Genomic DNA, 13,094 nt, shown 5'->3' with positions numbered 1-13,094 from the left:
GTTATTTTTCATCCTCCACAAAGGCAGAGTAAATGGTGCTGAATGAAGTTTAGATGAAGATAATTGATAAAAAGTGCACTAATCTCAGACATCATAGTTAGTTTTGATGCCAAAACTCAAGATATGGCACAAATGTTTACACAATTGAAGAAAAAATCCCTTAGAACCATAAAACAAACATGGCTAAATGTAGAAACCTCACCGCATGAATGGTGATGCAAATATTGAAGAATATGAACAAGGTTTGTAAGAATCATGACTTCTTTATCCTTGTTAATTAAAACATTACAAAGTGCATCTCAAATCACCCATAGCTTGCTAAAAACAAACAAAAGCAGCCAAACACAAAAAAATCAGCTACCATTCACAGAAATACACAGAAGTGCAAACAAAACTCTGAGATGAGTATAGCCAGATGAGAGGGTTAAGATAATAAAATATAATTAAGCTTTGGCAGGTCTCTCTCTCTATCTCTATGTATGTGTGTGTGTCAAGTTTAGAAAGTACTTGCTTGCTTTTGCACGTATCTTAAAAGAACACTGTCAAGTATTTTTCACAGTTAAAAAAGCTCCCCACTATTTACAACCATGTTTTGATTTTAAACTGAAATGTGTTTCCTTAAGAGAACTCCATCTGCATATTGGATTGGCCGCTGGAGGGTATCTCAGGAGAGTTGTGATTTTTTGTTTTGTTTTGAAGAAAGAGCATTTGTTTGGAAAAAGGAAAAGAAAAATTACATGTATGCTGCAAACATAAGGTGCATACAATAATAAATCATTAAAGGTCAAATCCTGAGATGTTGCCAGCAATAATTTTGGCCCCTATCATCTACCACACGCTAACAGTGTTCCTTTACTTAAATACAGATTCTGACATCCCATATCACTTTTGACAATAGTACAGAAGCACTAGCAGAAAAATAATTTTAACAAACAGGAAACTGATAAACAACTCACTTTAAAACTGAAGTTTTTTAGATTTTTAAAATAAATTCTCCAAAGGAGAAAAAGACTAGAGGATTCTAATGATTCCTACAAGATCCAAAACACCAAAATTAAATATTTTTCTTATTCTCTCTAATACTATATGTTTGTTTTACAAATTAAAAACCAAAACTACTATGAAAGAAGAGTTGGAACTGAAACACCTATATCCAAACAATCACCTGTGGGGAACAGTAACCATGTTTATTTTAGTGTTACAACAAAAACCTTAAGAATCACTACTTCTGCAACTATTGCCCCATCCCACACTACACTAAAGACAATGGACACGTTTAGTGCAGAATTCATAAATTCAAAATGCCCATCTTCGGAACAATGAATTCTAGGTCAACAGTTGTATTATACTTTTTCTGTATATAAAAATATCAATGAAAGAAAGTTAGGTCAACTAGTAATCTTTATTTATTTATTTTAAATAAAACTACTACCTCCATGTCTGCTTTAGAGGGAAAAAAACTATTTAAGAACGTGTACATTTTTAGAATTCCAAAATAACTCAAGATCCATTATCTTTGTTCGGCGCATATTTTCAGCAGATGAGATGGTTACTCACCTTGTGCAGTGACTGAGGTTCTTCAAGATGGTTGTCCCTGTGGGTGCTCAACTTTAGGTGGCGCCGTGTGCTTATTATCGGAGATTTGCAGTAGCAGTGCCTAGTTGGGCTGCACACGTGCCACAGCCGTCTTGTGCTGCTCCGTGCGGCTATATAGCTGTGCGCAGCCAGCTGTCCCCTAGTTCCTTTTCCACCTCAGAGAATCGGCATGACACTCTGAAGTAGAGGGGAGGAGGGAGGATAGTTGAGCACCCACAGGGACAACCATCAGTTACTGCACAAGGTTAGTAAACTTCTTCTTCTTCTTCTTCTTCTTCAAGGAGTGTCCCTGTGAGTGATCCACATTAGGTGACTATTGGGCAGGATCTGTCAGTGGAGAGGAGGGCTTCGGAGTTGGTCTACTGATGGTGAACAACACTAGAGTCCAAACTGAGCATTTGCTGTTGATTGTTGTTCTAAAGCATAGTAGTTAGTGAAAGTATGGGCTGATGCCCAGGTAGCTGCTTTTCAAATGACAATGATAGGTACATTACTGAGAAAGGCTACAGATGCTGTTAATCTGATGCAGTGCGCGAACTCCCGGTGGGGGTTGCAGATTGTTGCTTTGGTAGCACAAATATATACATCCAGATATCCATTTGAATAGTCTCTGTTTTGAGATGATTTGGCTCCTTGATCATTCTGTTATGGAAACAAACAGTCTAGGTGATTTTCTGAATGTTTTTGTTCTTTCTATGGAGAAAGCTAATGCTCTGTGAATGTCTAGCGTGGAGTGAGGCCTTCCTCACATCAGCATGTGGCTTTGGGAAAAATACAGTTAAGTAAATGGGATGATTTAACTGAAAAGGGGAGGCAACCTTGGGTATGAACTTAGGGTGCAGTCATAGGATTATTTTATCCTTAAAGAATGTTGTATAAAGTGGGTGTGCCATTAGGACACCGAATTCTCCCACTCGTCTTGCAGATGTGAGGGCAATGAGGAAAGCCACTTTAATTGATAAGTGCAACAAGGGGCGAGTTGCAAGGAGTTCAAGCACTTTTCCCATGAGACTACATAGAATAAGATTGAAGTCCCACATAGATGTAGGGTTTCTTAGTGTGGGATAAGTGTTTTCTATGCCTTTAGTGAAGCATTTAATCATCGGGTGAGCAAATATAGTGACTCCGTCCATCTTGTTGTAGGAGGTGGTGACGGCAGCTGAGTGTACTCTGATGGAGCACGTGGATAGCCTCAATTTTTTAAGCCCCAGTATATAGTCAAGGATTCCCGGCAGTAGAGCTGACTGTGGACAGATCTGTTTGTCCTGGCCCCAAGTGCAGAATCGTTTCCATTTATGGATATATGTCTTTCTTGTGCTTAGTCTCTGACTGTTCAGTAGTACATCTTTCACTTTCTCAGAACAGTCCTTCTCAACCCGTCAGCCATGAAGTAACCAGGCCCTGAGGTGAAGTACTGCAAGGTTGGGGTGACAGATGTGTCCTGCATCTTGTGATAGAAGGTGAGGCACTAAGGGAAGGGCTCAAGGCAGTTTCACTGCTATCTGACGCAAGTATGGGAACTATGTTTGTCTGGGCCATGTGGGTGCAATGAGAATGACCCTGGATTTGTCCTGCCTGATCTTGTGAAAGACTTGGCTTAGGAGTGGAGTCGGGGGAAATGCACTCATCAGTGTTGCCTCCCATTTTAGGAGGAGAGCATCGCCTAGGGAGTAGTGTCCCAATCTGGCCTGGGAGTAATATTGTGAGCGCTTGGTGTTCTGAGCTGTTGCAAAGAGATCTATGGTGGGGAACACTCATAGTTTGAATACGGCTTTGAGAATTCTGGGATCCATCTCTCACTCATGGGTTTGTGAAAAATCCTTGCTTAGTTGATCTGCTGTTACATTCAGACATCCCGGAAGATAGGATGCTGATATCTCTATGTTGTTGCTCCCCTTTGGCGATTTATATAGAACATGATGCTATACTGTCCTTAAGGATCTTGATGGCATTGTTCTTGATTAAAGGGAGAAGGTGCTTGCATGCATTTCGGACTGCCCTTAGCTCCAATAAATTTATGTGCAGGTTGGACTCCGCTGGGGATCAGCAGCCTTGGATCGTATTGTCGTGTAGATGTGCCCTCCAACTAACTAGGGAAGCATCTGTTGTGATTTTCATGGTTGGAGCTTTTTATTGGAAAAGGACTCCTGAGCAGACGTTGTATGGTTGTGACCACCATGTCAGCGAGTCTTTTATCCTGCATGACATTGTGAGTAGTCTGTTGAGAGAGCATCTGTGTGGTATATACACTGTTCGAAGCCAGGCCTGTAAGCATCTCATGTGGAGTCTGGCATATTTTACAACAAATAATGTTGTTGCCAAAGTGAGCCCCAATAGTTGGAAGCATGTTCTGGTAGATGCTTGTGGGCTGTCCATCACCACTGAAATTAGGTTGACTAGAGTGAGAAAGCTTTGTTTGGGTAACATTGCTATTGCTGTGAGACAACTGAGGAAGGTCCCTATGAATTCCAACTTTTGGACAGGAACCAGTGTGGACTTTTGTACACTTATTTGCAACCCTACATCCATGAACAGGGTTATCATCATCTGCGTGGCGTTTATTGCTCCTTGCTGCATTGGTACCTTTATGAGGCTTTCGTGTAAGTATGGAAATATCATCACTCCTTGTCTGCGGAGGTGAGCTGCAATGACAGTGAGAACCTTGGAAAAACCTCTTGGGGCAGTGGACAGGCCAAAGGTTAGTACTCTGTATTGGAAATGCTGTTTCCCAAAGGTGAATCTCAGGAATCCTCTGTGGGACAGGTGAATGGTAATATGAAAATAAGCATTCTGGAGGCCAAGGGCTGAGAGCCAATCTCCTTTTTCTAATGCCAGGACTATTAGAAACGTGTTCTCACAAGTTTTGAAATGTGTTCTCACAAATTTGTTGAGTTTTTGTAAATCCAGGATGGGTCTCCACCTGCTGTTTTTTTCCTGAGTTAGAAAGTAATGGGAATAAAAACCTCTCCTCCATGTGTGGCTAGTATGAATTCCATGGCACCTATTTGTACGCAGTGATTTATTTCCTATTGTTTCGTCCGTTGATGAAGATCAGATGTGAGTGGGCGGCAGAGTGTCACCTTCAGCTGTGTTCTCAGGCTCCTCAGTTTCTTCCTCTTGTGTCTCTGAGGGTTCTGGGACAATTAGTGAAGGGGACCATGTTGCTCTGGTTCAAGGGGGGTTGGGGGGCTAAGGTATTTGGCCCTATACATTGCCCAAGGATCCAGTACGGGTGGGAATGCTATAGGAGGTGTTGATCATGCCAGCTCCGCATGTCTGTAGATGTTTGTGATGATAAGGTCTATGTTTAGGTGAGGAATGGCAAGGAGTGTATATTACTGCCTCATCCTCTTCTTCCTCATCACTGGAGATAGGAGGGGCCGATCCACAGGAAGTGATTACCAGGCTTGGTCCCAGTCTAGATGGGATACTGTTGGTATCGAGTAAAGAAGATTCCCACTAGGAAGTTTGACTTTGCTGCATGCAACTCCATTAGAGCTTGCCCACATAGGATCTTTAGCTCCTCGGAAAGTTTTGGTACTGGATGTCCCTGGTGCCTCGTGGCCTGTGTTCTGGGTGCCATCGGTATTGGGCCAGATTTTTCATTTGGGATCTTATTATTTTCGGTGATTCTCGGTGTGGGGGTGAGTGTGGATGCTTTTTGGTAGCCCTTCTAGGAGCAGGCTACTTAGCGGCTGTTGTTGAAGCCGATCCCATCAGACGCTGCTGCTGGCGAACACTGACCAGGAGGCATCCTGGAGTCAAGGTTGGAGGCTGGTATGAGGGATTTCTCTAATCATAAGGACCTTCAATTGGAGATCCCTGGCATTCTTTGTCCAGGCTGCCAGTTTTCTGTGAACAGTTTTGGATAATGTGTGTCTCACCAAGGCAACGGTGTGTGTGGCCATCAAAGACCGGTACAGAGAGTTTGCAAGTCAGGCAGCGTTTAAAGCCAGGTGAGCTGGGCATGCCCCAGAGATAAAGTTTTCTGGAGAAAGAACAAGGATAAATCCTGTTTTTATTTCTTTCTTCTTTTTTTTTTAAAGTAATAGCTGAGTATCTGCCAAGGAGGCAGAGGTAAAAGAGAGAAGGAACATATATATATTTTAGAAGAAAAAATAAAGTAAAATATAAGATATAAAGAGCAAGGGGATAGGGTAGCTAACTACAACTAAGCTAACTCTATCAGGAACAACTATGAACTATTAAGTTTATCTGAGGTAAGAGAGGCTGTCACTCTGATTCAAGCCAAAGCCGGGAGAAAAGGAACTGGGAGACGGTTGACTGTGCACTGCTATGTAACCACACAGAATGATGTGAGATGGCTATGCCGTGTGCACAGCCCAACCGGGCACTGCTACTAAAAATCTCTAATTACAATTACCAATTACAGGGTGACAAGACACCTAAAGTGGAGTACCCGCAGATACACTCTTCAAAGAAGGATTTATGATGTTCTTAGCTGACATTGGGGATATTAGACTAGCTATTCTTTCTGGGTCATTATTGTTTTTCTGATAGCTGATATATCAAGTACTTTGCTATAACAAATCTTGCAAACAAGACTCATTCTCTCCTATATGTAAACAACCTTGTGGAAGCCAGTCAGTCTTTTTTCTCAGCCCATTTTTATAAGTATGTTTTATCTCTTTTAAAAATGTCTAGAGTAGAATGTTTTAGATGTTACATTCAGTATGACTTATAAATTGGGTACATTTAAAAAAATCCATTAGTGCATTCAACTTTTCATACTGGAATATCTAAACTGGCCAGGTGTGTGCCATATATTTTGCTGAAGGGCAAAAAAAACAAAGCAAATGTGTCTCTTTTGACAATTGGTTGATTGGAGGACACAATACGATTTATGAGATTTTTGTCACCTGTAAATTTATTTTTTCCAATTAACATATAACTCTAATCTGTCACTGATTGTTTCTTCTGGGTGAAGAGCATAAGCTTTTCAAGTGTGTGATACAATGCTTGGGATGTAAAGCTCATCCATTCCATTTATTTTCAGAAGAGTACTTGTAAAATTGTAGGAAAGAAAGGTTACTCATCTATAACTGGAGTTTTGAATAGCTTACCAGTACAGAACTAAACTCTGGGTACATCTACACACTAACCCCGAAGCCCTTTGGAAAGTGGACAGTTGTGGGCCCACACAGACTCATCAAGACATGATAGTATTCAGGCTGAGATTATATATAAACACATAGCTCTAACACACTTATTTTTTTGACCCCTTGGAATTCAAAACAAACCCTACAGAACTGAGGACGTATGGCAGAAGATGTGGTCTGTTCTAACAAGTTACTTGAACTCCAGTTAATGGAAGTAACCTTTCTGCTCCTTCAAGTATAGTAATTACAGATTTTCCACTCTTAGGAAATGCACAAACAGTACAAGATAGGTATCTTCATTTACCTTCTTATCTATTTAAAGAACGATTCAGAGCTGCTCACTCAAACTGTGCATTAGATTTTGAAGCTAAATAAAAACTCTAATGTTGCATAAAAGGTTTGGGAGCTAGTAACAGAATGAAGATCTAACTTTTCCATAGCTGGAATACTCCAGTGGCATGCCATAGAAACCACCATGGAGCTAGTCAAATGAACCACAACACATTCATGTATACCAGTGAGCTTAGCAAGTTTCTCTTCAGGATTTTATTCATTCTGACAGACTTGAGAGGAAACTTTCTTTCCTTTAATCTTATCACAGAAAATTACCATTAATGTTTTATTCTTATTATAAAATTCCTGTGCTCAGTGACAATCTGTAATATTGCCCCACAAACTGAGCATCTCTTTCATGTGTGTGTGCTTCAGGACCGAGTTACCATTTTGAAATGAGGATGGCTAGGCTGCGGAAAAAGAGTGCTTCCCAGAGTGATCTCAGAGGGGAAATTACTCTGCCATGGGCTAAATAATACCGAAAACATCAGAAAAAGACTTAGCAGTAGAGGCAAAGAAAATAATGACTTCTTACAATGTACACTGTAAAAACAATTAAAAACAAAAAAAAGGGAAAAAATATTGGAGTGGGCAAAGGTTAATTTTCTAACTATGAAAATACATGAATTTTCTCTTATCTTCATCCAGAAAAAGGGATCCCATTAGGGATGGATTGAGTTATAATAAAGAATAGACAAACTTTACTAAAATTTTAATATGTGAATATTATGTAAATCCTGTATTTCAATGTAAACAGTTTTACACAAGATTGTATGAACAGTAAAAAAAAATAGTTAATTTAGAAAGTTTAGAGAAAGCCCTCTTCTGTCCTCCCTTTTAAAAAAAATTCTATCTTGAAGACCAAAACTAAGTTACTCTACTCTTGAAGTGTGTCCTCAGCTCTAGTTAGCTTTAAACGGAGGTTTCACCCCCTACCCCAAAAGCACGTGTCATCAAGACCAGTGGTTCTCAACCTTTTGGGACTCAGGCCTTATTTGTAAATATTTATGGCCTGTTGCAACCCAGTAAATAGTCTGGAGGCTCTGGAGCAGAGGCATTTTAGCACCTGGGATGAGCAAGTGTATTTGTCCCCCTACCAGAGGTGACACAAGGAAAGGGGTGCTGGATCACCCCTCAATGTTTTGGTTGTGCCTCCCCCAACCAAGACAGACTGGATGACCAGCTGAGGTGAGTCCACAGGTGGAGGTGGAGGTGGCGCTCCCTCCCCGAGCTCCGCCCTTGGGTCTGGCCCGAACCATTTCCCACCACCTAGGTCTGGCCTGAGACATATGGCATCACCAGCTGCCCCACTTGCCCTGCCCCAGGGTGGTTTTGGTTGGATGCTTCTCCCTGGAGGGGTTGGGTCCAGCCCAGCAACTCCCTCCCCCACAGGTGCATCTCCTGCTGCTCTTGTGCTGTGGGGCTAGCTGGGCTTGGCTCTTCGCTCCGGGTGCTGCAACCCCTGGAGTTGCAGTGCCACTCAGATCTGGCCCAGCCCCCAATTGGACCAAATTTGTGCGAGTGGAGTTGTGACCTGGCTCATGGGACTGCAGTGCCACTCACTCAAATTTGGCCTCCCCAGACTCCCATCATCAGGGCTGCTAGGCCAAACCTGAGAGGCACTGAGACCCTAGAGGTTGCAGTGCCTGGAGCAGAGAGGCGAGCCCAGCCAGACCTGTGGGACAGGAGCCACAGGAACTGCCACGTGACACTTTGAAACTTTCTGGTGACCGAATTTTAGATCCTGACCCATGAACTGAGAAACCCTGACCTAGACCACAGAAACAGAAGATTAGAACAGCAAAGCTCCACGTTTCGATGATATTCCTCAAGAACCAAGAGTTTGCTGCAGATACAAGGTGATTTGCCCTGCTGTTATTGTCCAAACTTGAAGCTGCGTTTTTTGTTTTGTTTTGTATGTTGATGTGATTTATTGTACAATACCATCTGGATTAAGCTATTTGGTTCATATATTTATCAACCTAAACTCTAGAAGTCTACATATACAAAGCAATAATCCAATTTAACTAGTAGCATTATACTCCATATTAATATTCTACTTTAATGTGAGCTCTCCAAGCATAAACTAGACAGAGCACTTTCATGCTATTATAATAATAATAATTGGAGATATACCAATCTCCTAGAACTGGAGAGGACCTTGAAAGGTCATCAAGTCCAGCCCCCTGCCTTCACTAGCAGGACCAAGAACTGATTTTTGCCCCAGATCCCTAAGTGGCCCCCTCAAGGACTGAACTAACAACCCTGGGTTTAGCAGCCCAATGCTCAAACCACTGAGCTATCCCTTCCCCCTATGCTTAGTGTGATGCTTTGTATTATAATGATCTATAATCAAAACATCAAACCTAATCTTCTACCTAGTCATCAAATGTAAAAGCCCTTTTTAAAAATTAAGCTTATTTAAAGCAGATGGCCAGAAACCTCATGGTTTTCTTGAAAGAATTTTCCAAACTAATGGTTTTGAAGCCAAATTTGAACAATACTGGATGTTATCACTCTTTCTGGTTCAATGAGTAAGAATCTGTAATTCTTGTATTATAATTCTGTGGATAACATGGCAGGAATTTACAGGACATTAACTTATCAATGAAGCTATTCAATAATGCGATTAAAGGGACCAACGTAAAACTCCAGTAAGTCTAAAAGCCTTCCCTTTACATCTATGTAAAGCAGAAATTTACATGAGTTACAAGATTACTAACTGCATAAAATACAGTAGAAAATGCCACTGCAATTCTCAGCAACTTGTTTCACCATAATGATGGATAGTTTTGTGGGGGCACATCTGTGGGTGTCTCAAATGGCACTGATGTGTACTCAAGTCCTGGAAAACGAGTAGCAAAAAATACATAGGCAAAAGTTTGAAAAGAAACTATTTTGTAAAATGTTTGTAGCTATAAACTCACCTTTGTTATTTGTAAGGCCATAATCAAATCCTTGTCCATTGCTACAAGCAGACCCCTTACTGAAAGCTTGTATTGAAAAAGGGCTTGGAGGAGGAGTCTGAGCATTTTGATCTAGCAGAACTTGCTCTGTAAAACAAGTCATCACTTCAGTGTTAGTATTTCTTTTATCACTGATTTGCAGTGGAACAATGACTCAAGACAAAAGAATGATTGCTTTCAATGTTATTTTTCTGTTAGGCCCCAAACATACAGCATAAGTGTAAAATCTTTGTCGCTCATGTCACAAGCTAGCTTACACACTACTAAAAATGGGCACCGCACTTATGCTGCGTGTTCAGGAATATAATTAAATCCAGTTGTTCATTATGCTTTACTTAACATTCTTAACAGATTGATGGAGCTGTGAGGCAATTACTGTAAAGGAGAAAATACTCAGCTGGTTCATCATCGTCATCTCTTTCAACAACCAGTTCTCTTATCCCCATTCAGGAGAGTCAGTAATACAAACGATTATTTTTGTTAAAACATACTAAATTCAAATTTATTGGTTTGCAAATATGTGTACACTCTTTGGGGAAGGGACTGTCCATGCTCAAACATCTGTAAGCTATCTGACACATTGTACGAACTAGCATAAACAAATAACTAATATTACTACAAATAATCATTGAAAATATGTGCATAGTGTTGATACACTAATATGCATAACAGCACATATCAGTCATTCTTTTGCACAACCAGGTAAGACATCTACTGTCTGCAATAGCTGTATTTTGGAAAACCTGACTTATTGAGGAAGGGAGGAGGATCAAATTATTTCCCAGTAGCTAGATAGAAAATTCCCCTAATTCATTTGCATGTCTCATCATCATTTAACGGATCTCATTCATTTTAAATTGTAGGTGTCAGGAATTAAAAATATTTTAAATGTTATAATGTTAATATAGCGGTTTCTGATAACCAAATTATTAAAACAGATGGGAAGTGAGTTTCCAGTTGCTTTAACTGGTATCCTCTGGCTGCTAACACATCTAACAGTGCTACATTTTAGTAAAATGGCTCAAAAAGTCAATTTTAATTAAAAATGTTAACTATAATCGGTGCTTCTTATGTAAATTGTCAGACTACTGAACTGAGCAAAATGAATATAACAAACTCAAAGCTGTTTGAACATGTATGACAAAGCAAGACATAACACTAAATAAAAATGTAGTAGCAAAATCAAAAGCAGACATATAATTTTAGCTCAGCTGAAAAAGGAAAGAAAATATCAGCCACATGAAAATTATGCAATTGTTAGGAGAAAATGTACCGTTCTTTTAAAAACATAACAGAGATGAAATGTTAAAACATGAAAGAGTGTCTTTTGAAGACAACGAAACTTGAAAGAAAAACATTTTTTCCTACCTGTCAATTGACCTTCTTTGAATTCTTCTGAATCAGTCTGGTACTGTAGGATTTACCTCCTCCCGTCCTTACTCCCCCACAAAACCAAAGCAAAAACCAAGAAAACCCAACCCTGACAATTTCTTTGGGTAATCTGAGTCATATTTAGAATAATAGATTTTAAGGTTCAAAGGGAGCATCATGATCATCTAATCCAACATCCTGTATATTGCAGGCCACAGAACCTTACTCACTCACTCCTGTAATAGATCCCTCACTTCTGTTTGAGTTACTGAAGTCCTCAAATCATGGTTTAAAGATTTCAAGTTCAGAGAATCTATCATTCACACTAATTTAAACCTGTAAAGGAAGGGGGAAAACCCCAGGGTCTCTGTCTATCTGACTCTGGGGAAAAATCCTTCCTGACCCAAAATATAGCCATCAGTTAGACTCTGAGCATATGGGCAAGAAAGCAGCAGTAAGTTTCTGGTGGATAACATCTGAACAGGAAGCAAAAGCATCATCCCACACCCTTAAATTCATGTGTTCTAGACCCAACATCACAGAGTACAGGTGAGTATCAGACTGATAGAAAAGTAATTAAAGACACTAAATTTACAGATAGAAAAGTTTTCCTAAAGGCTTCACTTCCTCTGCATAAATTCAGGACTGACAAAGAGCAAAAAAACAAACAAGGGAATTACTGTTGATGTAATCATCTAGTGCTGAGACTCAAGGAGCTCAATATATTTAGTTTAACAACGAGAAAATTAAAGGGTGACTTGATCACAGTTTGTAAGTACCTATATGGGGAACAAGTATTTGATAATCAGCTCTTCAATCTAACAGACAAAGGTAGAATAAGAGCCAGCAGCTGAACATTGAAGCTAGACAAATTCAGACTGGGAAAAAAAAAATGGTGTACATTTTTGAGGTAATTAACCATAGGAAAATTACTTGGGGTTCTGGTAGATTCTTAATCTTTGGCAATTTTAAAATCAAGATTAGATGTTTTTCTAATAGTTATGCTCAAATTAAAACACAAATTATTTTGGGAAGTTGAGTGCTCTGTATTATGCAGGAGGTCAGACTAAATGATCACAGGGGTCACCTCTGGCTTTAGAATCTATGATACAGTAGTGCTCGTGGAGGTAGGGGGGAATGCATGGGCCCATCCCTGAAGGGAAGGGGCATGCTGGCAGCACAGGGCTGGACGGGCCACTGTGCATCTAGCAACTGCCAGTTCGTAAATGGTGCCCTGTATTGGGCTGGGCGGAGCAGGGAGGCCCCTGCCTGTACCAAAAGGAGCCATAAATTTAGAATTAATGTACTATTTATTTTCCAATAAGTATACAATTTGTTTGTTAAATCATTTAAATAATTTGAAATAGATATAGGAAATTGCGACAGTCTGTATCTCTACAGTCACTCATTTTATAACACTATGATCAAACTTGTACAAAGTATGGCTTGGGAGGTATCATTTAAAAACTCAATCCGCTGATTATTATTATCCAACGTGTGGCAACACTGTATGTAAAGTTGTAAGATTCTACTGTATGACTTTACTGAGACATGCTCCAAAGTTAGAAAAGCAGGCACAAACCAACGAGGAGTCCTTGTGACACCTTAGAGACTAAAAAATTTATTTGGGCATAAGCTTTCACGGGCTAAAACCACTTCATCAGATGCACAAACCAGTTCCTCAAAGATAAAAGGCTAACTGTGGCCT

At 40.1% G+C, this 13,094-nt stretch overlaps 1 protein-coding gene across 4 annotated transcripts in view; it reads right to left on the bottom strand.

Annotated features, from left to right (window-relative positions):
* Positions 1-13,094, bottom strand: part of MYCBP2 (MYC binding protein 2) — a 457,693-nt gene that overhangs the window by 88,386 nt on the left and 356,213 nt on the right. For all 4 annotated transcript variants that reach the window (XM_075061530.1, XM_075061532.1, XM_075061531.1 and 1 more), the window contains one exon: positions 9,977-10,102. In XM_075061530.1, coding sequence (XP_074917631.1) covers positions 9,977-10,102 — 126 coding nt within the window. The remainder of the gene's footprint in view (positions 1-9,976; positions 10,103-13,094) is intronic.

Source organism: Chelonoidis abingdonii, chromosome 1 (genome assembly GCF_003597395.2).
Source record: "Chelonoidis abingdonii isolate Lonesome George chromosome 1, CheloAbing_2.0, whole genome shotgun sequence".
NCBI lineage: Eukaryota > Metazoa > Chordata > Testudines > Testudinidae > Chelonoidis > Chelonoidis abingdonii.
The sequence above is the reverse complement of the archived record's forward strand: the minus strand, read 5'-3'. Positions and strand labels throughout refer to the sequence as shown.